We start from the raw sequence: 23,332 nt of genomic DNA on the forward strand, positions 1-23,332 counted from the left end.
AAAATCCTGTGGACTCTATTTTCAAAATCCACCCAGAATGCAACACTTCCCACCACCCCCACTGTGACTACACCATCATTTCTAGATTTCCATGAAGTATCACACTAGTTTCCTGGGAGTCAAAGAATTTGGTAACTTTGCTATTTAAAACTACTTCCATTCCCATCTTCTTGTTTATGTAAAAGAGTGTTCCCAGTGCTGACCTACATAAAACTCAAGAAGAGGAATGAAATTGATGTTAAACTGCTATTTCATATACATCCACTAATTCATTTTTTAAAAGTCACTCAGTGATGCATTTCTAATAACAATTTACCTTAATGCTTAATAATTTTTTTACAGAAATTTATAAAATATTTATTTTGTTTTAATAATTGTGTATAACTACCATCATAACTCAATCTAGAATAAAAATTTTAATGAAGACTTATTGTCATCAGAAATTTAAAAACACTAAGATTTAAATTTATATACATATTTTTGATACATGCTAACTATAAAAGGGTGATCCATAGGAGACTTTCAATCATAAAAATACATTACAACATGAAGCTGCCATATTAACTCTGGACATCTCACATTTGGAGAGTTAACATGAATGAAAAATAATCTTCTATTTTATTTAAGACACTATTATGTTTGAGTTTTTGTTATTGTAGCTAAACCTGTATATTAACTAATATACTGATGCAATGAAAACGGCATCTGGTCTGTAAAAAAAAAAAAAATTACGATAGGATAAAATGCTATGGGCACAATAGAATTGATATATGATTTAAACAAGAAAAATAAATACTATAACATTGCCAACTATTAAAGAGCTTGTTCATATATTTTTTAACTGGTGAGCAATAAATTATTTCTCACAGTGCCTCACTCTGTTCCAATACACAGTAAGTGCTCTATAAAAACTTGCTGATCAATAGACCCACTCCTTGGGAAAATTTGTTTGAGGTACAGGATTGGCACTCAGTTCTCTCTATGCACTTGCAGACCAGACAGTCCTGCATTCAGGAAAGTCAAATATCAACAACATGCTAGAATGGAAGACTGTACATGTGCACGTATGAATTGATGAATAAATAAATTAACTACTATTTTGGCTAATTTGGAGGTTCCCAAGTACCAGGCATCTTACAAAAGAAAATGACATTTACTATTAATATTAATATTTCTGCTTTCATCCGAATATCTTGTACAACGCAACTAAAACCTCAAGATTAAACATGCAGTGACAGCAGGATGACCACCAGAGGGAGCCCACGTGTTTTTGTCAATACACCAGACACCAAAGGGAAAAAAGGAAGAAAACACGTACACAATACAGAGCTGGAAGCGGTGGGGGGAGCATTACCTGTTTCAGTCACTTAAGAGAATATCTTATTGAGTGACAGAACCATTTTTGTCTCTATGTTACAAACTCCTTTCCTAGGCAGTTGTATGTTGCAATGCTTTGACATTTATAAAAGGAGAATTGGTTAAACATAATATTTGAAAACCTCACATACCCGAAAACTAGAAAGTCCTGAGCGGACTGCTGTGATAACATCCATGTTCTCCACTGTGCCCCAAACAAGCCGGGCACCTTCTGCAGCTCATCTCTTTGTCCCTGCTCCCACTCTCTATTCTGGCCCATCCTCAGGGTTGACTTGGAGGAAGGGTTGGGTGTGGCTTCCTCATTTTGTTTGGATCGGGCTATTGAATAACAGCACCGGAGGAGCACTTGGTGTGACTCCGGCATTTTTCATTCTCCTGTCTCAGCCAAATTATAAGGACATTAAGATGAATGAGTTTCCATTTGTCATCCTGAAGTCTTCCCAGAACTGAGAACTGGACCAAGTCCGAACAGGATGCAGGAGGACCTCTATAAGCCTCTCCAGACCCAATCTCCTTGTAAACCAGAACCCACAGGCCAACTTCAGTGATCCCCAAGCTAGAAAAATGTCCTGGGACTCCAGCTAGATAGACAAGGGTGTGATCCCGTCTAGAATTAAGCTCCAGGGAAGCTTAACATAATGTTTTATATTCGAGAGCAGCGCCAAGTTTTAGAATTTTCTCCATGCTGTATCTTATCCATCCTTTTATGGTGGTGGTCAGATCACCATTTTATCGATGAGGAAACTGAAACTCATGGAGGTGACTTGCTCAGTGTCAATGGTTATTAAGTATCAGGGGTGCAAACTGATAAACATGCACTTGTGGGGTCATGGATTGTAACAATGAATGAGGGTTGAACTCAGTCACACTAATGTCTTCTGAGATAGAAAGAAAATGATAGTCTTCCCTTCCCCTCAAACTACAGTTGAGTGAAAAACAAGACAGAAGTGAATCCAATGACTGAGCACTTGCTTTACCCAGTATTTTCACGGTATGTTTTCCTAAATTTCTTTTTCATTCCTGGATGGGGTAATCATGTATCATGTATGCAAATAAATTAGCACAGCCAAGTTGAATTCCATGGGATTAGGTCCTCAGCTGAATGCTGCTAGATTTAATATGTTTATTAATGCCTTGGATTTGGAATCAAAAGCATTCTTATCAAATTTAACAATGATACCCAATTGACAGGGGGGTGGAGGCTGGCAGTTAGGAGAACTAGATTAAAACTGAAAATGACTTTGACAAACAGAAAAGGAAAAAGGGGGCAAAATTCAATAGAAAGCTTTGCAAAGTAATTCATTCAAAGTTGGGGGGGGCACAAAGGAGAACAACAGAAATGAGAGAGCATTGACTGGGCAATTATAACAGAAAAGGAGCTGGAGGTCATGGTGAACAATAGGCTTCAAAGGCATTAGCAATCTACTTCTGTCATTTTAAAAAAGAAGGCATGATTTGGGGAAGTACAAATAGGGGAAAACTTGAGCTAATTACCCCTCCAGATTCAAAATAGATCAAGCTTGGGGGAGGGAAGGTGTTTTTGGGGGGACCCTGAAATGACTGTAGCTTGGAAGCCAGGTTTTGATAACTTTCAAAGAGATCCTTAGAAAGTACAGTACCTAAAATAATTAAGTTTTTGATTTTAGATCTGATGAAATTAGCCTCAAAAGAGAAAGTTCTAGGTTCTCTTTTCCCACTGTTCATGCAATGCTCTCAGCCTGGAATATCATTTCCTTTCCACCTGGGTAACACCCACCTTCTCTAAAGCGTTTACACAGGCATTTCCTCATTGGTAAGGCTACTCTGAACCCCTCCTCTTCTCCCTGTAGAGAACGTAGTCCCATATGTGTCTCCACAAAGCAGACACTAAGTGCCAGCACTGGCTAAGCCCTGGGCACGCAGTATCTCTTCAATACTCTCGGAAACCCCCTGGGGCAAGATGCTACTGGTAGTCTCATTCTTTAGATTAAGTAACTTGTTCTCAGGTTGTTCACTTGGTTACTAATTGGCAGAGCTGGGAATTTAACTTAAGCCTGAAGAGTTCCTAAATCCGCGTGCTAAGGCCACCCTGTCCTGACTACGTGTGCACCCACAATACTCCACCGTACTTGTCTAGTCACATGTCCGCCTCTGCCTTCTGGGCTGCAGCTCCCTGAAGGAATGTACCAGGCTTTAGGTATTTTCATAGTCCCATATGGGGCCTGGGATTGATGGATAAATGTTTGTTAAATTAAAGGTTTTTCAAGCAAGTGGATGGAATAGTCTATGGGTGATTCTGAGTCATTCTTTCACTGAAGGAAAATAGAAAATAAAACTAAACTGAAATGAATAGGATTTAAACATTTATAAAAACTGACAATAAGAATTCTGAAAAATTCTGGACCATATTATGAAGGATGATTTGACAATTTTATTTTCTAAAAATGTTTTGGAATAGGTATGTTTAGATATATATTTATATATACACAAATACATATGTATGTGTCTATATAAAGTATGCATATGCATACATTTATCTATCTATCCTCTGTCTTCAATGTAATTTTACCTAAAGGAAAAGAGAATGACTACAGACTATTTTAATATCTATGGACTCAGGGGAGCCTGCCTGACACAGAATTGTTAATAGAAAAGAATCCAATTCCTAAATGACATGTCAACACTAATTTATCCGATCTGAGAACACTACAATTTTCTCTCCGAACCATAAGACATATTCTGTAAATAATTTGTTCTCAATTTCTCAAAACGAGAGCAATGAAAATTCAAATACAACAAACATAAATGGTACTATCTATTTTATTCTCACAGTTAATTGAGATAGCGTGCTGGCAGCCCAAAGTAACCGGTGATGAAGATAATTGCGCTCAGCACAGAGTAAAATATTTCTGAAGACAGCAATATCCTCGCCCGCCACTTTGGCATCACCACGCATCACGTCCCTCGCCCCCTGCCCACAGTGGGACGACTTCCCGGCAGCAGAGCCCATACTTGGCCGCCTCATCTCAAGGCTGTACCGTTTTTTAAAGTGAGAGCAAGAAAAAGCTATTGGTCAAAGAGATGGGGGAATCTCATTCCCCTTATAATTATTACTTTTTAACCATCAAACACCACCCAGATTCTCTGAGATATCTTGCCCAAGTCAAATTCTGAGTACTGAAAAGACTGAGTGAACATATATATCAATCCTAAAAAAGCGTGGCAGCAACATTAGAAAGTTCTATTTCATAAAAGAAAGCTTAAAAATTGTAAAGAAACCAAACTTAGAACATTGAACTGTAATTCATAATATTATAAAAATAATTCTAAAATAGAACAGTGAACCACCACCCCGATGCACCCCAGGACACGTCCTTTCAACACGCAAACTCACGGCAAGCAGGTCCTAGGAACAGTGTTGAGAACGTTCACGTGCAACCAACACATGGCCTCTCGGACGACAGAAGAAAGATCGGGGTTTAGAGTGTTACCTACATTTCCTATTTGCTGTTATATTTAGATGAATGACAACTATGCATCACCTTAAAATTTCAGTCAATATCCCCCTGCAGAAGCTAGAGAGAGAACTGGTACGGTTAGCTTTTATAACAGAATAGAGGAACAGACAGACTAAAAAGCAGGAAGAAATTCAGCAAGGACACTCTGCCCCATAAAATACATAACTTACAAATACAAAAACAAACATTTCTTCAGAGACTGGAGAGCTGAAGTTGTCCTTGGCACCGTCACATTAAGTCACTGGTGTTTTCCAGGAGGTGGGGCAAAGTCAGTCTCAGCCCACTGGCTCTCCTTTCTAACAGGCTAGCTAACGAAAGCAGTATTTACACACTACACAACTCACAGGACAGGGCCAGCACCTGCTAAATCTAATCTCTGCTTGGGTGATAAGCAATTCGTCCTTCAAAAGCAGAACAAGCAGGCTCAGGATTTTCTAAGTTTTTAACATTTTGTTATTTCACTCTCCTATGAGGCCTTCACATCCTGGGTCGGTCACACATGGGTTTCAGAGTGATGACAGCACTAGTGAAACCACTCGTACCCTAGAACAGAGGAAAACAGCTGCCAAGAGTAAACCTGTGAACCCTGGGCTCAGGAGTTCTGGGCCTGTATCAGTCATGTTTTAAAGTGGCGTTTTAAAAACTGCGTTCCATAGAAGACTGTTAGTTTGAATTCAGTTCGTGTTCTACAGCTGGGGTTGAAAGGATTTACTATGGGATTATCTGAATTTTTTATATTTTAAGTTTCTACGAGGATACACAATTCCCTGTTTCTTCATATGGCCCAGAATTACATTGTCATAGCCCATCTGTGATGGTCAAATAAGATGTTGTCATATATTATAACAGGTGGAAAATATTCTAATGTGTTTTCTCCAACCTTGAAAAAAAGCAACACTACAGAGAAATAAATGTTACTATATTCCCCCAAATTCCCCAAATTCCTAACCTTTTGACCCTAATAGTTGCTAATGTATTATTATTCTATTGCCCTTTCCTTAATGAGAATTTCCACAAACTCTGAAAATTATTTCCTTACCAGTTGCCATTTAAAACCTTATGCCTTTATAATAACTTCTAATTCTTATTCTTCATATAAATTACCCATGATTTTAAAATGCTTTAAGTAATCTCCTTAAAATAAGACCTGCCAAACACTTTGAAAAGACCCTCGGGCTTACTCAGCACTAATTGCTAGCATGAGTTCTTATAGCAGTTGGGAAACAACTTTGAGCTGTGAATTGACAGTGATTTATATTGGGAAATCACTCTTCCGTATTTAGCAAAAAGCTTGTTAGTCATACTATCAATATCATAACTGCCTAAAAAATGATGACCTTAAATGATCTGTTTGGAAACAAGATGTTTGTAAATCAGGAAATGGGATTATTTTGTAATATCCCTGTGAGTCTATTTCTCTGGCTCCTTCCACACTGAAGAAGAAAAGTACAATGTCCCAAAACTGCAAAATCCCATAGCAGTTGCCCTCTCAAAAGGATAGAGCACAGTAAGTTGCAAAATCCATATAAGTAGCAAAAAAATTAAAAACAAGCTCATTCTTTAAAAGGGCCACCATAACATTCTGCATTCAACATTCAAGCTTTCTTATAATTGTGATTTTTAACTTCAGTGTTAAACATGGTCAGTTAGGGATAGCACGTACAGAAGAGAAAAAAAATATAAACAGATCAAAGCAAAGAATTTCTTTATAAAACCAACAGCCCTGAATAATCACAACCCTATCAAAATAGTCTACTTGCTTTATTGGCTCCACTGTTGTATTTCTAGTATTTTTCTTGATTATTTAACGGGTTTCAGTGTCCTGTGTCGTCTAATGTTAAATGATGTCCCTATCAATCATGGTTAAGTAGTAGACAAAATAATCCACCAAGTAACTGCTAGTCCATTTGTCTCTACAAGAGTGCGATTTATGAAAAGAAAGTTCTTTTTTATGCAAGGTAAGAGTGAGTCAAAATAGCATATAGCTGGCAAGGCAGCTACAAACACCCCATGTTGATGTCTATATATTTGATTAAAAGTTATACACAGTGATTAACAAAATTATGAGGAGAAGCTGGCAAGGAGAAAATATTCTTTCCGCAAAGAATCTGTCTGAAACACTGAAATAACAGTCACAGTGCTTTCGTTTCAGTCCCCAGGCATATTGCTGTTATTTAGAAACACGAGAGGAGTATAATATTGCCCAGCATGTAGTTACAGAAGGTAAAGGATAAAAGAAATCATCATAACACAACTTGTCTCTTATAAAGGAAAATTTTTCAATTAACACCACTTTAAGGCTCTTAGCCTCCTCTTTATCTTTCTAGGGCTTTGACTCTGCTCATGAGTGTCTTTCATCTCACTTGCTGTACTTGGCTGATGCCATTGGAAAGCTTTCTTAGTCATACGTGGTGACGATACATCTACTCTATTTGCTAATAGCGAATTAAAGTGTGCTTCTCTCTTTGCTAGAGAATGTGACCCAGAATAGCCCAAACAAATATAAACAAGCATCCACTACTACTAACACTGGGGAGACAGCCCAGTCAGGCCCCCAAAACTTTCAGAACATATTGTTAACAGCTCATTGTATGCGACAAACTCATTGTTCTGCAAACTCCAAATTACTATTTTGTCACAAAGTGAGCTACATGATGACAGCTGTCAGGCCCTCTGCTTAGAGCCTTGTGCCTGTCGTCCCTCTGCAGGGGGATCCAACCTAAAGGTCACTGAGGGCCTAAGAGAGACGGAGCTTCCGTTTGAAGCCTAGAACATTTTAGCCCTCCCAGGGCTTGGACATTCTGTGTGTACCCCCACATCACTGCTAGTCCCTCGACGAGGAAGTACAAGGCGCTTTTATCATCTTCATTTGGCTAATGGTTTGTGTAGTATTTGTTGCAGCACAGATGATTTGGGACATCCGTGTCCAGAATGGTAGCAGGATCAGTTTGTCACTTTAGATTTTAAAGCCTGTTGCTTTAGAATCTTTATGAGCCTGATTATCTAGAGCTTTACTCAACACACACACACACACACACACACACACACACACACACATTTTTAAAAGCAAAAGATCAACAGTAAAGTTCCTTGAAGAAAGGTATTCTAAGGAGAGCCATGAAAGGCAAAAGGACAGTTACTTTAAAAAGGGTAGGACATTTTTCAGAGGTGAAAAGATAGCTAGAAAATGAAATAAGGCTTGAGAAAATGATAATTGCAATAATAGGCCTAACATTTACCGAGCTCTGTTGTATTTAACTCTTTGCTTTCCACAGATTATCTCATTCAATATTCTTAATTTCCTTTTAAGGGTGTCACCACTAACATTTACATTTTAAAGATGAGGCAGGACATTTAGACAAATCAAGTAGCTTGTGCAAAGCCCCACAGCTAGGAACTGAAATCTTTTGCTGAACCAAACGAAGTGCAATTTTGGTGTGACATTTGAAGTGACATCGCTGGGCCTCAAACCCAAATTTGTAGTGATATAGCAGTGGGCTAGAATTTGCAACCAGCCCTTTAAAACCAACATTATGAAAAGAGGAAGACTGAAAGAAAGCTAGGGCCAGATCTCTGACAAGAGATACAGAAATAATCTAAATTTAATTCGCACAGTATATCTTCCCACAGACACAGGATCGAAAACAGAGAAAGGGAAGGGTGACAATTCTGTGACATTTCCACTTGTGTATGGCAATCAAGGAACACAATTACAAGGTGACATATCTGAGAGCCAACCAAGCACCGCGGCAGAGTAATCACTACACACTTCTATCATTAACCCTTCCATGTTGTTACCTAAATCTAGATTCTGGCTAATAGAATTGATATTATTATATTTGCATGCAAAAATATGCCATTAAACCACTACCGTCCTTAGAATGCATGCTTGGCACTGTTTCTTAGTGAAAGCTTCATCCTAAACCTTCTACTCTTTTACAGAAAGAATACAGTTTTACAGAAACAATTATAGCGATTAATTATTTTCAGTTTCCAAAGCAAAATGTTGACTTTAGTGCACTTGGATATAATTAGGCAAATTCATCAACTGACCCTGAATTTCATAGTTTGCATTCCTACTAAGGAAAATCAACTAGTTTTCTATATGCTATTAAGCTAATGATTTGTTCTACTGCCATGTATGCACCATGGGAAAAAGAAAACACTTAGCAATTGTACCATTTGCCCCTAGAATAACCTTTCCTCAGACTAGTTAATATTACAGACATGTGATGACCATGTCAGAGCAATCAACCTTCTCCCCTTTATATTTCAAAGTGACTCGCCAAAGACGCCAGAATGAGATTAGAAAAATATTTATTGCTCTGTTGGATGTGGGTCAAGAGCTCTCTTTGCTGGTAGGGTTACCATGATTATTTTTTACCTTATGACAGTTTTTAGAAGGTAGGCAGAGAGAGTAGCTACTCACGTTCTCCTTGTCGGGAATCCCTAAAGGAGGAAAAAGAGAAAGAAAGAGGCCATGAATTGTATGATCAACCCATAAAATGGAACTGAAATCCTTTGCTGAACCAAACCCAGTAAAGTTTTAGTGTTTTCAATTTGTGTTTCCATAAAAACTTACATAATGTTGCTTAGAAATATAAAAACTTACATAATGAGGCTGAACTAAATCAATGAATCAGGAGCAGGGCTATGTGCCCAGACAACAAACCCCATGCTTATTTTGCTTCTCTACCATGTGCTTCACTTTCCCAGCGATAAAAATCCATCACTGATTCATTCACACCATGTAAGCAACTAATGCCACTGACTTAGGCACCAGAACACTCAGAATTTTGGACAGACACATCAACTCTTAAGTTGCACATACTGTATTTTTACATAACAAACCACTTCACACTGCTCCAGTGATTTATTTTTTATTTTTATTTTTTGTCACATGACAGGCAAATACTCCAGTGATTTAAACCTAGGAGCAAAAAGCATAAAAGCTACAGGAAAACAACTTCCATTTTGAGCAAAGCAAACTCCAACTGCCTCCAAGTCAGGTCTGGGTATGGCAGTGGCTATTTCCAGGGGTATCTCAGTTTTCTTGGCTAAAAAGTTAATTATTCATCCATTTGCTCATTTGTTCATTCATTTGCAAACCTTTAATGATATCTACTACAGCCAGCCCATTCCATTTCACTTCCCTTGGGGATGCTCTGCTGACTGGCACTGTCAGGGTGACCACGCTGGAAGGTTCACAGCTCCAGCAGAGCCTAATGCCCCCAGCTCGGCAGACACAGGTGGCTTTATGTTGAAGAGACAGAAGCACAGGTGGTTTTTATGTGTGCCTTGCACCTAGCTTTCAACAAGTGGAGCGGTGTGAGGTGGTTTGCAATGTGAAAATACAGTATGTCCAAATTCTGAGTAAAGAGGACATTCTGTTTACACAAGGGGCCACACGGGATTGACAAGATTAACATTAAAAGAACGGAGTGCCCATCCTAATAGGCAGCAGCACAGTATGCAGGAGGGGTCAGGATGGAAAAGACTATTTGGAAACATTCCCTCTTTAAAGCTTTGACCCCTAACGGAGACAGCACCAGGACATAAAAGCTCAGCCAGGAAGCAAAGGACAGAGTTGTCCTCTGAAAGAGGGTATTAACAGGCAACCTTGTCATCACTTCCCAGATCGGTCAGAGGGAGGAGGGATGGCCTAATGTCAGCACTCTGAAACTCATCTTGAATCCATCCATCCATCCATCCACTCATCCATCCATCCGTCCAACATCCATTTGAAAGAACTAGAGTTGACAATACGAGGTGTATGGGATGTAACAGAAGCTTACTCTCTAGGAGGTTCAATAGGATAAATACATAATTGTACAAGTCACCATATATGAGTGGCTAGAAATTAGGGTATCTGTAGAGAAATAATACTGAAAGGGTGATTTGAGGCCATGCAGGAATTTGATAGTTGGGCTAAGGCATTAATAGTCTTGCAATCTCACCTTCCATGGCAGGCAATGTACAATCAAGAAAAGGTTTTGAGTGATATGAGGAGGGGAAGGAGACTGTTCAAAACTAAAAGATGGTGAAGACACAAACATCAGGTGCAATGGTGTGGTCTTTGACTGGACTCCAGTTTGGGCAATCAGGGATAATGACATCCAGCTGGGGAAATTTGAATACAACTGGTGGTGGATGTTATTCAGGAAAACCATGCCAGTCATAGGTGTCAAAATGGTGCTGTGGTTATACATGGAAGTTTTTATTTTCAAAAATGCCTGCTGAAGTATTTGGGGTGAAATGTATGTATGTGACTAGAAGAAAGAGATATGACAAAATGTTACTATTAAACTACATATTAATTTATTAATAAGAAATAACTTAAGAAATATTTAAGCACTAAAATATTAATTAAATCGAAGTGAGGAAAATAAGGCTGTTAACTGTGCCATTCTTTCCACTTTCCATATGCTTGAAATTTTTCATGATAAAAAGTAAAAAAAGAAAATTCTGTGGCAATCAGGTGTAGGGTAGACCAAGGGTGAGACAGTGAAGCTTCAGAGCCAGTTGAGTCATCTCTGCCCGGCCAAGGGGGACAGACTGTGAGTGCTGCGAAGGAGTGAGGGTGGGACACGTGACCGGCCTCAGTGGTAGGGACAGGGGGGCGTCCATGATGCTTGCAGTTCAGAGCCCGGTGTAGGACAAAGGCAGAGTCGTCGGAAACGGGCCTTGCAGGAGGAAGGCGAGGTTTTGCACGAATCGATATATTCCCTTATGGACATTTTGAGGTTGAGGGGGCAGCAGGCCATGCGGGCAGAGAGAGAACCAGCAGTCATTTGGAAAGTTAGGCTGTCCCCCACTTGGAGGAATCAAACAGAGGTTATTGGCTCAAAAAGTATTTGTATCAGCTGCAGGAAAGGAAGGAAAGTATGGAGAAGAGAAAAACAGCCATGACTAGATTCTGAGGAAATATCTAAACTTTGAGGGGAGAGGAAGAAGTACCTATGAAAGCGTCCAAAATGCAAGTGGCTGGAGAGATCTGAGAACCAGTATGGGGCAGGGGAGCCCTGGGCACCAAGGGAGGAGGGAGTCTGACTGTGGACCGTCTCATTCAAATCAGAAAGGGTGGGGAATGGTAACAATTGGGTCTGGTTATTGGCTGGTCGCTGGTGACTTTAGAGTGGTTTATTCAAGAAGTATGGGTGCAGAAGCCAGACGTTGAGGGGTTCAAGAGGGACTGGGGGTGAGAAAACGATAGCTAACACCATCTGGGTGCTTACTATATGCCCGACACCCTTTCAAACACTTGGCGTGTTTTGATTCATTTAATCCTCACATCAATCCTATGAAGAAACCGAGGCACAGAGAGACTAAGGGCTTGTTTGAGGTCACACAGCTAGAAGACAGCCGAGCTGGGATCCCAACTGAGGCGCTCCTAACTAGCCAGTCATCCCTAGCTCAGCCAGGAGAGAAAAAACCAAGAAGAGAGGAGGAAAGGAAAGAGGACCTGTCCCTCTGCATCGCCCCAGCCCAGCCCCACCGTAGGATGGTAGAAGGCTAAGGGACAGAGGGCTGAGGCTGCACAGAAAATGGGAAACAGGGAAGGAGAGTGAGGATGCTCACTCGAGATCTTGGTCAAGCAGAGAAAAAGTTCACCTGCAGAGTGACAAGTCTGGAAGGGAGGGCAGGAACTCCAGGAGCCAGGAAGAGGATTTGAAGGGTGGCTGTGGCTCTGAGGATACGTGGAGTGGTAGCGCTGCCTGCCGCATCACCGTGTCTGCTGGCTCAAGCGCTACAGCTCCAAAGACCCTTGTTACACGTATACTCGTGAGAGCTTAATGAAGAGACTCACAGACGCACAGAGCAACTCCCAGCAATGGTAATACGTGCTAAATATGCCTCCGACATGCATGAACGGATACACAGACTCAGAGGACACAAGGGTGTCTTGGAGTGTAGTGGGCACCCCCTGGAAAAGAGTGTCACAGAGAAAAATGTCCTTTCTTTTATGACCAGCCAGAGACTCGTCTCTTGTCAAAGGCTTGGATTTTTAAAACTGAATTTGCTTAATGTCTACAACATGATGTTTTGATATACCTGTACCTAGTGAAATTATTACTACAGTTAATCAAATTAATCTGTCCATCACCTTCCACAGTCGTGTGTGTGTGTGTGTGTGTGTGTGTGTGGTAAGAGAACCTAAAATCTACAAAGGCATGGATTTTGAAGAGGCCACGGTTTAAGAAGATTAAATGAACAACTGACACTGCTTCTCTCCTTGATCAATAGAGTCCAGATGCGCAAGAGGAAGGGCTCTCAGGTATCTACATGTGACCGAGACAAAAACAGTTCTTGAATCCTATTTTTAAAAGGGCACAGAAACACAGAAACTGGATTTCACTACAAAGTGAGGATATTTTGAGAAAGTCTTCTAAGCAAGCCGAAAGTCCAGCCGGCACCAGAGCATACATGCCTCCCTTTATCAGCTAAGACCACACAGTAATACTATATTAACCGTGTCTTTAAAAATACCCTAAGTGTGGGCTGGCAGGTTTGTTTATCCACAAGAGTCTGGAGACTTACTCCGTCAAGCTGGTGTAGGACATATTTTTTTGTCACATGAAAACACAAACCACACGACAAATTTTTAGATACAAAATGTTCACATTTTCCACTTACTGTCATTGTTAGAGCCTGTTTCCATAACACCATAAGGAGGAGCCAGAAGTCCTGCCATATACTGTCGATATTTCTGAAAGACAAGATTGTAAACTCAACACACAGATATTTACTCGCTTTGAGCATCCATTTATTTACATGTTAAAAAGCAGAAACGTTGGGTGTCAGGAAGCATCTGAGCCTTGTATTTATAGGGCCCTGAGACGTGCTCCCTGGGGTCTCTGGCGTAAAATAAAGATGCTGTGTTCCAAAGAGGTCTTCCTGAATAAGCCTGAATGCGCCTGCCCCCCCACCCCGCCTGGGGGCAGGAGGTCTCTCTCAGCCAGCTCATTTATGTATTTGTGGCTGACTGAATTGGGTGGGCTTTTCACCCTCCTCCACCCCTGCTCCCCTCTCCACCCCTGCAAACACATGCTCAGCTTTTTGTAGAGGGAAAAGGCACTTGGTTTCTATAGACACAGATACAGATACATGTGCTGCCTTCTTAATAGGTGAATGGCACTGAATCAGCTTCTTTCAAAGCAAAAAGACATGCATCTCGAGAAAAACGTCTGTTTTGAAAGAAGCTGATTCGCTTCCATTTACCTACTTCTTTTTACACTGTACACCTGCCTGCTATGTGACCTCCAAAGAACTTTTGGCGTGTGTCAAATAAAATAGTTTGGTTTAATTTAGAACTATTTGGATTCCCCTGAATTGTATTCACCTGGCTTTGGGTCCAGGCATGCTCTAAAACCTGGGGCCCGGGAGCCCCAGGAGCCTGTGCTGTTAGAGAGGAAGAAGGCTTGGTGAGCACAAAGCAATCTAGAGCATCTAGCTAGAGAAGGAGGGACAGTGACAAAGAATGCAAAATGAGGATTAGCCACTCTCTCTTCTCAGGTAATAAATACAGCCTCCTCCCCTCTCAGCATGGAAGCTGGGCAATTTTATTTATTGCATGGTGTCATGTATATTTATGGTTTGTAATTATGATGACACACAAATGTTAAACAGCATCAAAAGAATCATAGTGTTCTCGTGGGTTACACAAACGTCAGCAGAAAAGGCTTCATCTGTAGCAATGGGCAGCTGGTGACATGCAGTATTCAGGCAACCATCTGGCCCATTTGGTAGATGTGAATGGCGTTTGTAATGTGACATTGATGCTTTCTCAAAAGAGCCTTCTTCTAGTCAAGATGTGACTAGCTTTTTTTTAAAATATTTTTTTCTTCTCATTCTGAGGCAACTATACTAACACCTGCATGCAAGCATTAAAACCGTGATTTTCTTTGCTGCTAAGCTAACTAATCACTCAAACATACTAACAGGACCAATGTGTCACCCTGCATTCTTGACATCTCCTTTGATAATTTCCCAATCCTGATTCTCTTCTTTGTTATGACACATCTACTCTTCTTCTTCATGAGGGAACATTCATTAAGCACATTTCTGGGCATCATATTATTCTGGACAATAAATAAAACAAGCTCAAAGAGAGCAGATGAGGACTGGGTGTGTTCTTAGCTTTTGTGATCCCCCTATAGCCTTTTGGGTTAATCTTCTTATCGTTAGCAACTCCCTAAGCAGCTCCTAAAAGAAATAGTTCAGGTTAAAGGGGCCGTTTTACTTTGCTTAGAGATGTTGTCTTGATGTGACGGATGTTCTTTGTCTCAGGCACCTCAATGTCAATCCTCATGAACTTCACAGAAGCACCTTCCTGATGCCCGGATGGATGGGACTTTACCTCCTTCAAACCCCGTAGCCCCTGGTCTGTTGCTCTCTCATGGAACAACACATCACCAGGGCCAAGGCTCGTGGGAACAGAGAATAGAGTGGCCCTTTGGGGAGGAGCATGCAGACTGGCCTTCAGGACATGTGTGTATTGAGCACCTACTGTGTGCAGACAGTGTCCTAGGCAGAGAACAAGCAGACAGGGTCCCTTGCACTTGTGAAGTGTCTATTTTCTGCAACGAGGGGCACTATGTCTTCCACATAATATGAACTTGATACTTAACTGTTGAATTTCTAAATTTTTTCTAGAAGATTCCAAACAAATATAAAAATAGACAGAATGCCACATACTCCACATCCAAATTCAGTGATTATTAACTCATGACCAATATTATTTCATCTATACATCTATCTACTCACCCATTCCAGAATTATTTTGAAGCAAACCCCAGCTACTATATCATTTAAACCATATATATTTCAGTAGGAATCTCTAAAAGATAAGGACTCCTTTTTTTTCAAACAAAACCACAATACCATTATCACAGCTAGGAAACGTAACAACTTCATAATATCTAGTTGATGTTCAAACTTCTAATTGTTTCATTCATGTCATCATTGAATTGAAATCAAAAATAGTTTATTTAATAAGAGAACATTGGTTACAGTATAACAGCTTTTGTTACATGGGAGATTACAAAAACAGGGTTGAAATGTTTATACTTGTAAATAAAAAGTCAACCTTTTAAAATTAATGGAGTACTTTTTAATAAACATTCACTAAAGCTGGGAAATTTATTTCTTATGTAGCACCCTGCAAAGTACCCTATATTAATTAGGATAAAAAGAGCTAACTAGAATAAAACCTACATCAAAAAATTGGGATTCCTAAATTATTTACATATTGCTTGATCTTTGTGCAGCATTTCATCTTCCAAACACAAGTTTAAAAAAGTCTATAAAAGAAAATACCATACAAAAAGGTGCTGAACCTTATTCATAATAGAAAGGCACATCAAAACTACATTGCAATATCATTTTTACCTGGCAAAATTTGGCAAAGTTTCAAAAAGTTTGCTAATACCCTATTGATGAGAATGGAGAAAACAGGTTCTCTCATATATTGCTTATGGGAGGGTAAAATGATACCACCTCAGTGCAAGGCAGTTTGGATCTAACTAATTTTAAAATGCATATTTCCTTTAACTGAGCTAGGACCCTCCCTTAGAGGGCAGATGTAGAGTCTTCTGAAATACTTGAATACGTATGCAAGCATGTGTACCTGCTTGTAATAGTAAACAACAACAAACTGGAAATAACCCAAATATTCATAAGTAAAGGACACTCTTCCTGATAAGTAGATTATGGTGAGTTATTTCTTTTTTTTTTTTTTTTTTTTTTATGGGAGCACAAACATTTTGGTTACAAATAATGTCTTTGCCTCGCCCAAGTCAGGGCTAGAGGCATGCCCTTCCCCCATACAGTGAGCAACGCATCCATTAGTTGTGAGTTTACCCACCCCACGCCCCCACCTTACCCGCACCCAATGAATATTATTACCATGTGAGCACCTTAGTGTTGATCAGTTAGTACCAATTTGATGGCGAGTACATGTGGCGCTTATTTTTCCATTCTTGTGATATCTCACTTTGAAGGATGAGCTTAAGCTCTATCCAGGATAATATAAAAGGTGCTAGATGAAGATTATGGTGAGTTATTTCTTGATAAATAGATGATGTTGGAATAGTATGCAGCCATGCAAAAGAATGAAGCAGCACTATCTGTCTAGGTATGAAATGATCTCCACAATATATTTTTAAATTTTAAAAAAGCAAACTGTAGCATTGTATGTATAGTATTTCACCATATTTTATCATTTTGTGAGAATAAAAAGATAGATGTTTGTGTGTGTGAATATACATAAAGATTTGTAAATTCATAGACTATTGCTGGATAGATACACAAGAGAATAGTTAAACAAGGGTTGCCTCTAGAAAAAGGATCTCATGGTTGAAGGTCAAGTCAGAGAGAGACTTAGTTTTCACTGTTTATCCTTTAGAACTTCTGACTTTTGTGCCGTGGGACTCCAGAACAGTTAATGTTCTTCTCTATTTCACATGTATTATTGAACTTCTATACTAGATTTCATTTGAAGAAAGGATTCTACCTACTAAAACAGCAAGCAAACAAACAAAACAAAACAAAACAAACCCACACAAACAATAAAAACCAAACAATTATTTAAAGAAGGAATTAAGAAAAATAAAAGGCCTTATATGAGTGCTCTGGTCAACCATCCCAGCTAACCCGGCCTTTGAGTCGTCCCAGCCCAGAAGCCAACAGATGAGTAAGAAGCCCCAGATGAATCCAGCCCCCAGCCAGCCAAGTCACCTCCAGCCATTCGAGCCACCTCGGCCATTCAGGTATTCCCAGAGGAGGCTGCAAATATCATGGAGCAAAGACAAGTTTTCCCACTGCATCCTGTTCAATTTCCTGACCCGACCCATATAATCTGCGGGCGTGACAAAGTCGTGGTTGGTACGTGGCATTGAGTTTGGCATAGCTTGTTACACAGCAATAGATAACTACAGCAGAATTCGGTATCTGAAAGTGGGGCGGTGTTGTAACAAAACCTAAAATGTGTGGTGTTAATTTGGGGATTGGAGGCGGAAGGTGGAAGGTGGAAGGAAGCCTGCGGAGCTGGCGGGCCCGATGAGGGCTTACAGAAGAGCGAAGGAGATACGAATGGAAGGTGGAGGGTACAGGCCCTTGTGTAGTGGTGGAAAGTTTAGCAAAACCGACACCTGCAGTAATGTGGAAAATGGAAAATGTACCTAAGAACTGGTGAGTCTGGCAAAGGAGATTTCCAGGCAGAAAGTGCCAACTGTTCTCTTCCAGCTAACGGAAGATACAGATACAGTGAAGCTGACAAACGAGTCGTTCAGTTTGCAATCATCATTTAGGGTAAATATAAACTAGGGTCCAGGACTTGTAAAGTTCAAAAATAAAGCCATTTCTCATCTCCAAGCTCTCTCAACAAAAGATGTTCAAGGTAAGAAACGAGCTCGTGACAAAGATCAAATGTAGGGCACTGGCAGGGACACAAAGCTTCAGGGTAAAGAGGCTGAGGGCACAACTGTAAAACCCTTTTTTAGGACTTCAGAAAGGTTTAAGGTGGTGCTTCATGGGTTATTTTAGATAGACAAAAGACTTCTAAAGAATCTTAAGGATGTGGTATCACAGTAACTTCAAAAAGGGTTCAAAGTAGAGAACGGCTTATGCGAAGATACATGTGGGTTTGGCTTTTGTCCGATGGAGTGGATTATAAGTTGATATATAAGAAACCCACCAAGGTTTTAAACAAATTACACTATGTTGGACTGAAAGAGACAGAGACAGAACATACTAAAAAAAAAGAAAAAAATCCTTTAGACCCCTGAGGCTCCTTGAGCTGGAAGCAGGCTGAGAAAACTAATCAGCTGCAACACAGACTACTTTTTATGAAAAGGGAATAGGACGCGGGGCAGAACTAAAAGCTCAGCAGGCAGAACCAGGAGATACAGAAAACAACTCCCAGGGAGTAGAACTGGCTCTTAATCAAGGAACTGGTGCCATTTGCCCAGCTGGACTTCAGAATTGCTACGGACTGGTGACTGTTATGTGACACTCATTCCAACCCCCGCCCCCTTGTTGAATGGGAGTGTCTGTTGCAGTTTTCCTGTCGCCTGTACCCACTGTTTGTTGGGTGTGGGGGCCACACAACGTGTCTCTTTCATTCACAGGTCTCAGACCGAGGAGAAGCATCTTCGGGGAACTGTACCTGAGAAGCAGCATCCAAGGTGCCCCATCCACATCTAGACCGATCTAGCGGATAAGTTGATGCCATAACAGGAAAAGACTTTAGGAGTCTCAGGAAAGGAGAGAGTGTATTTTGGATGTGGGAGAGATGTGAACTGTTATGGCCAGACAGTGGACAGAAACAGACTGTATTTTCTAAAGGTGACCACGAGACTATCTCTCATCCCACATGCTTTCCTGAAATGTGACCCTCTCTTTCCTTCATCAAAAGGGAACATCTAATTCCCCTCCCTTTGAACTTGGGCTGACCTTCATGATTGTCTTGTAAGCAACAGAATGCAGCAGATGTGATGCTGTGTGACTTCCCAGGCCAGATCTGAAGAAGCCTTGCACTTCCACCTTGGTCTCTGGGAACACATGCTCTCCAGATGCTCTTTCTTGGGTGCTGCCTCTCAGAGGCCATCTGCCGTGCTGCGGGAAGCCTAAGCTGCAAGCAGAGGCCACACACAGGTGCTCTGGTCAGCAGTCCACCTGAGCCCAGCCTCTGACACCTCCAAATGATTCCAGCTCCAAGGGGCTCAAATCAACTCCAGCCATCCAAGTCTTCCTAGCTGAGGCCAAGGCAGTGTGGAGCAGAGACAAGTCATCCCTCTGTGCCCTTTTGGAAGTCCTCAGACAACGCATTTGTGTAATAAAATAGTGGTTAGGGCTGGGCACAGTGGCTCATTCCTGTAATCCCAGCACTTTGGGAGGCTGAGGCAGGAGGACTGCTTGAGGCCAGGAGTTTGAGACCAGCCTGGCAACGTTGCAAAACTCCACCACTACAAAATATTTTTAAAAAATAAGCCAGGCATAGTGGCATAGACCTGTAGTCCCTGCTGCGTGGGAGGCAGAGACAAGAGGATGGTCTGAACCCAGATGTTTGAGGTTGCAGTGAGCTATGATAATACCTACACTCTAGGCTAGGTGACAGAGTGAGATCCCAACCCCCCCCCAAAAAAAATGGTGATTGTTTTACACCACTAAATTTGGTGTGATTTTTAGGCAACAATAGGTAAAAGGAACACCCTATCAAAGATTCAATGTGTACAATTTAAAGTTCTGGATTCTCCAATGAATAGGCCAGGCTGGAAGACTACCTTGGAATATTAATGAGCCACCTTTAACAGGGCTGCTGTAGACTCAGTGCTGCTCCAAGTGGGTGCAGACAAGGCTTGTGTTTCTAGGGCGTGGTGGAGAAACTGCCTAGAGGCGCCTGGAGAGGAAAGGGGTGTAGACATGATAGGTTTGCGCAGTGACAAATGCTAAACCAGATGCTGCTATGTCTAGGTGGCCTGGAATAGATGAGAGCCAAAGGCACAATTTTGGGAGCCCACGCCTGGAGCCGCCTTGGCTGAGCAAACACTGAGGCTTTGGGATCAGCTGCTATGTCTGTCAGGCCAGGGGCTGACCTGGCGGGGTTGGCCTGTGGCAGTGGTCAGTTCACTCTTCAGAGAGTGTGGCAGTGGCAGCAGGGGTGAGGACAGCGGGGGAATGAGCAGACAGCCTTCTGCCTTAGACTAACATGCAGAGGTGGGGGTGATTCCCTCCGACTATAAAATCCTCCAGAGGTAGGGCGATTTGGGGAGTTAGACACTGGGCAACCTTCTAATAGGGCTTATTGATGCTCAAGTGATGAACTGAAAAATAAGAGAGAGATGATTATATCAGTAAACCTAGATTGTGGAGCAGTTTATATCTTCATAGAGGTTGAAAGTCACTGCACGATTTCTGAAACATAGACTAAAACTAGAGGGAATTACCAAGGCCAGGCTGAATAACACCCACACATATAAGTCAGCACAGGTCAGCCTGGGGTCAGCACGGTTTCTTTACGGTGGTCACTCAATATCCCCCCACACCCTTCAACAGCCCCGCTGCTGAGGTGTGCTGTAGCCTGGCTGGGCTCTTTGACAATGACCTCTTTGGGGCGCTGGTGGACCTCCCCGTGAAAACCCTAGATCCCAACACACTCTGACACTTCAAAAGCTTAAATGGTAACACTTAGTCTTTTTTCAGATCACCATATGCACATGGGAAATAGCTATCCTTTAGCTCCAGTACTAAGATGGTAGCAAATTAGTGGAGATAAGTCAACAGTGAGGTAAAGAAAAGATTGGAACACTGGATCGGTGCTTTGAGGGGAGCAGGAAATGATAAGCTCTAGGGTTACCCCCAAACTCCTGCACTGTGGCCTTCAGGATGTGTGCCTCCTGTGTGACACCTGAGACAGCTCAGGTAATTCTGTCACAGAGGCATTCCGTTCGTGTCAAGAGAAGCGTCTACAAGGCCCTTTCTAGGGTGTTGGGGTGGCTGTGCAGCAGACCACCAGGCTGGATGTAGTTCTGTCTCACTCCTGTTAGTGAGGCCACCCTGCCACGACGCTGGGCCAGAACACGGAGGCCCCTGGCTGGAGGACTCGTGAACACCCCACTTCCCAGCCTTTCAGGACCTCTGAGGGCAGATAGGAAATCAGTTACACAAATGACAAGAAAACCACAAGGGCCTTCGAGAGTCCTAGAAGCACTTGGCAGGCTTGGTTCTCAGGCTTTCCTCCTGGCTTTGCCACTAACCAGTTGGGTCACTGCAGACAAGTCCTTCAAGCTCTCTCGAAGCAGACTCATCAGTGAAGTGGGGGCTTTGAATTAGATCTCTCCTGCAGAACCTGGAATTCTCTGGAGGGCCCTCAGGCAAGGGCACACCACGCAGGCATGGCCTTCGGCCCCTATGGCAACTAGAGTGTCTCACTTTTATCTGTTGTATAGATTAGAGTGCCAAGAGCAGTTTCATTTGAAAAATGACTTTGGTTTCTAAAAAAAAAATAATAAAAGTTTGCGAACCACAAGATTAAATAATCTCTAAACTTCCAACCAGAAAGATGTCACTCAAAGATCTCCATGAAGAATCAACAGAGACCAGTTTAGGCTTTGTCCAGGAAATGTCAGGGACTCTACTCTTTGTTAAGAAGACAACCATGGTTGAGGACTGGCCAAAGACAGTTCGCTCCGTAACCGGAAGGTTTAGCGACAACATTGGTACTAGGAATTTAAGTGAGATGCACCACAGTGCAGTGCTGACCTTCTCAAACTGACATGTGCAGACACCCGGGGTGGCGCCCGGCAGGGCAGAAAGGGGTGTGGGAAGAATAAACAGGAGCTCTTCCTGGAGCTTAAATTTTATTCTATGTCAAGTAGTTTAAAGGATTATTTTTATACTTTTATATTATGGAATAGAAAGCTAAATTTGCATAAATATTAAAGATTAAAGCATGAGACTTCAAAGAAATTCTGAGCTGGCTGCTGGCTACTTCTAGCTACAAAGGGTCTAGACCCCAGGCACTATGTATTGATTTCCTCTGCGTTCGGGAACTTCAGTGGAAAAAAATGAGAACCTCTGATGTTATGGGAAGCGTGCAGACGTTGGAATCACACAAGACTGGGGTCTTAATTCTGATTCCACCACACGCTACCCGTGTGAACTTGGGTAACTTACTTACCACCGTCTCCTGGGTGAGGAAACTGGGATCACAACACCCATCTTTTGGGGCCATTGTGAGGATGGGAAATAAAATCTGTAACAGTGTCCAGCACCTATTAGGCACTTAATAAATATTGCTGAAAATAATAATAACGCTGGTAACTTTAATAACAAGCCAAGGATTAATTAAGCTGACCAGAGTATATTTGATGATATTTCCAACCAGATAGTTTTCAGCTTTGGGAAAGAACGTTTTCTGTATTACAACTTCACATGACTGAGGCTGCTGATGTGCACACAATATACCTATTGATCCGTCTGCTAAATGGGGCTGTGGAACAAGAAGAATTTACATAAGATACTTTCTTAGATGATTTTATAATTTACTACCTATTTTTTATCCACATGGTAAAATGGTCCAAGGAGAAAGCGACATGTTCCAAAGTGATGGAGAAAGGAGGAGCACGAGAGAGAAAGCCCAGAAATAACTCAATAAAACAAACATAAGTAAAGCCTTTCAACCATCAGAGCTGTTTCTTATTAACAGAATCCCTTAGAAATTAATTTGTGAATTACAATTTGCCAGTTTTTAAAGCCAAGTCAGTGCCTGTGGGTCAGGATAGAGGGAAGAGGGAAGGAAGTAAGAAGTGACAGGGGAACAGGGCACAAAGGGAGGGAGGATGTCCTCAGGGTAGTGAGGCCAGACACCTGTCCCCAAATCAAACTGTAGAGGTGAGACCAACTGTACTGTTTTCTAGAAAGAGACAAAAGATGACATTCTCAGAAAGGTTAAAACCTGG

At 41.4% G+C, this 23,332-nt stretch overlaps 1 protein-coding gene across 15 annotated transcripts in view; it reads right to left on the reverse strand.

Moving 5' to 3' along the window:
• RAPGEF4 (Rap guanine nucleotide exchange factor 4) overlaps nucleotides 1–23,332 on the reverse strand; it is a 285,602-nt gene that overhangs the window by 115,426 nt on the left and 146,844 nt on the right. For 14 of the 15 annotated variants that reach the window (XR_011233694.1, XM_069470936.1, XM_069470953.1 and 11 more), the window contains 2 exons: nucleotides 13,509–13,581; nucleotides 9,304–9,323 (listed from right to left, as the gene is read on the reverse strand). The exons of the other annotated variant lie outside the window; for it this stretch is intronic. Coding sequence is in view for 13 of the 14 variants with exons in the window: in XM_069470936.1 (XP_069327037.1) it covers nucleotides 9,304–9,323; nucleotides 13,509–13,581 (93 nt within the window). In the remaining variant the exon portion in view is untranslated. The remainder of the gene's footprint in view (nucleotides 1–9,303; nucleotides 9,324–13,508; nucleotides 13,582–23,332) is intronic. 15 annotated transcript variants of the gene reach the window in all.

Source organism: Eulemur rufifrons, chromosome 1 (assembly GCF_041146395.1).
Source record: "Eulemur rufifrons isolate Redbay chromosome 1, OSU_ERuf_1, whole genome shotgun sequence".
Taxonomy (NCBI): Eukaryota; Metazoa; Chordata; class Mammalia; order Primates; family Lemuridae; genus Eulemur; species Eulemur rufifrons.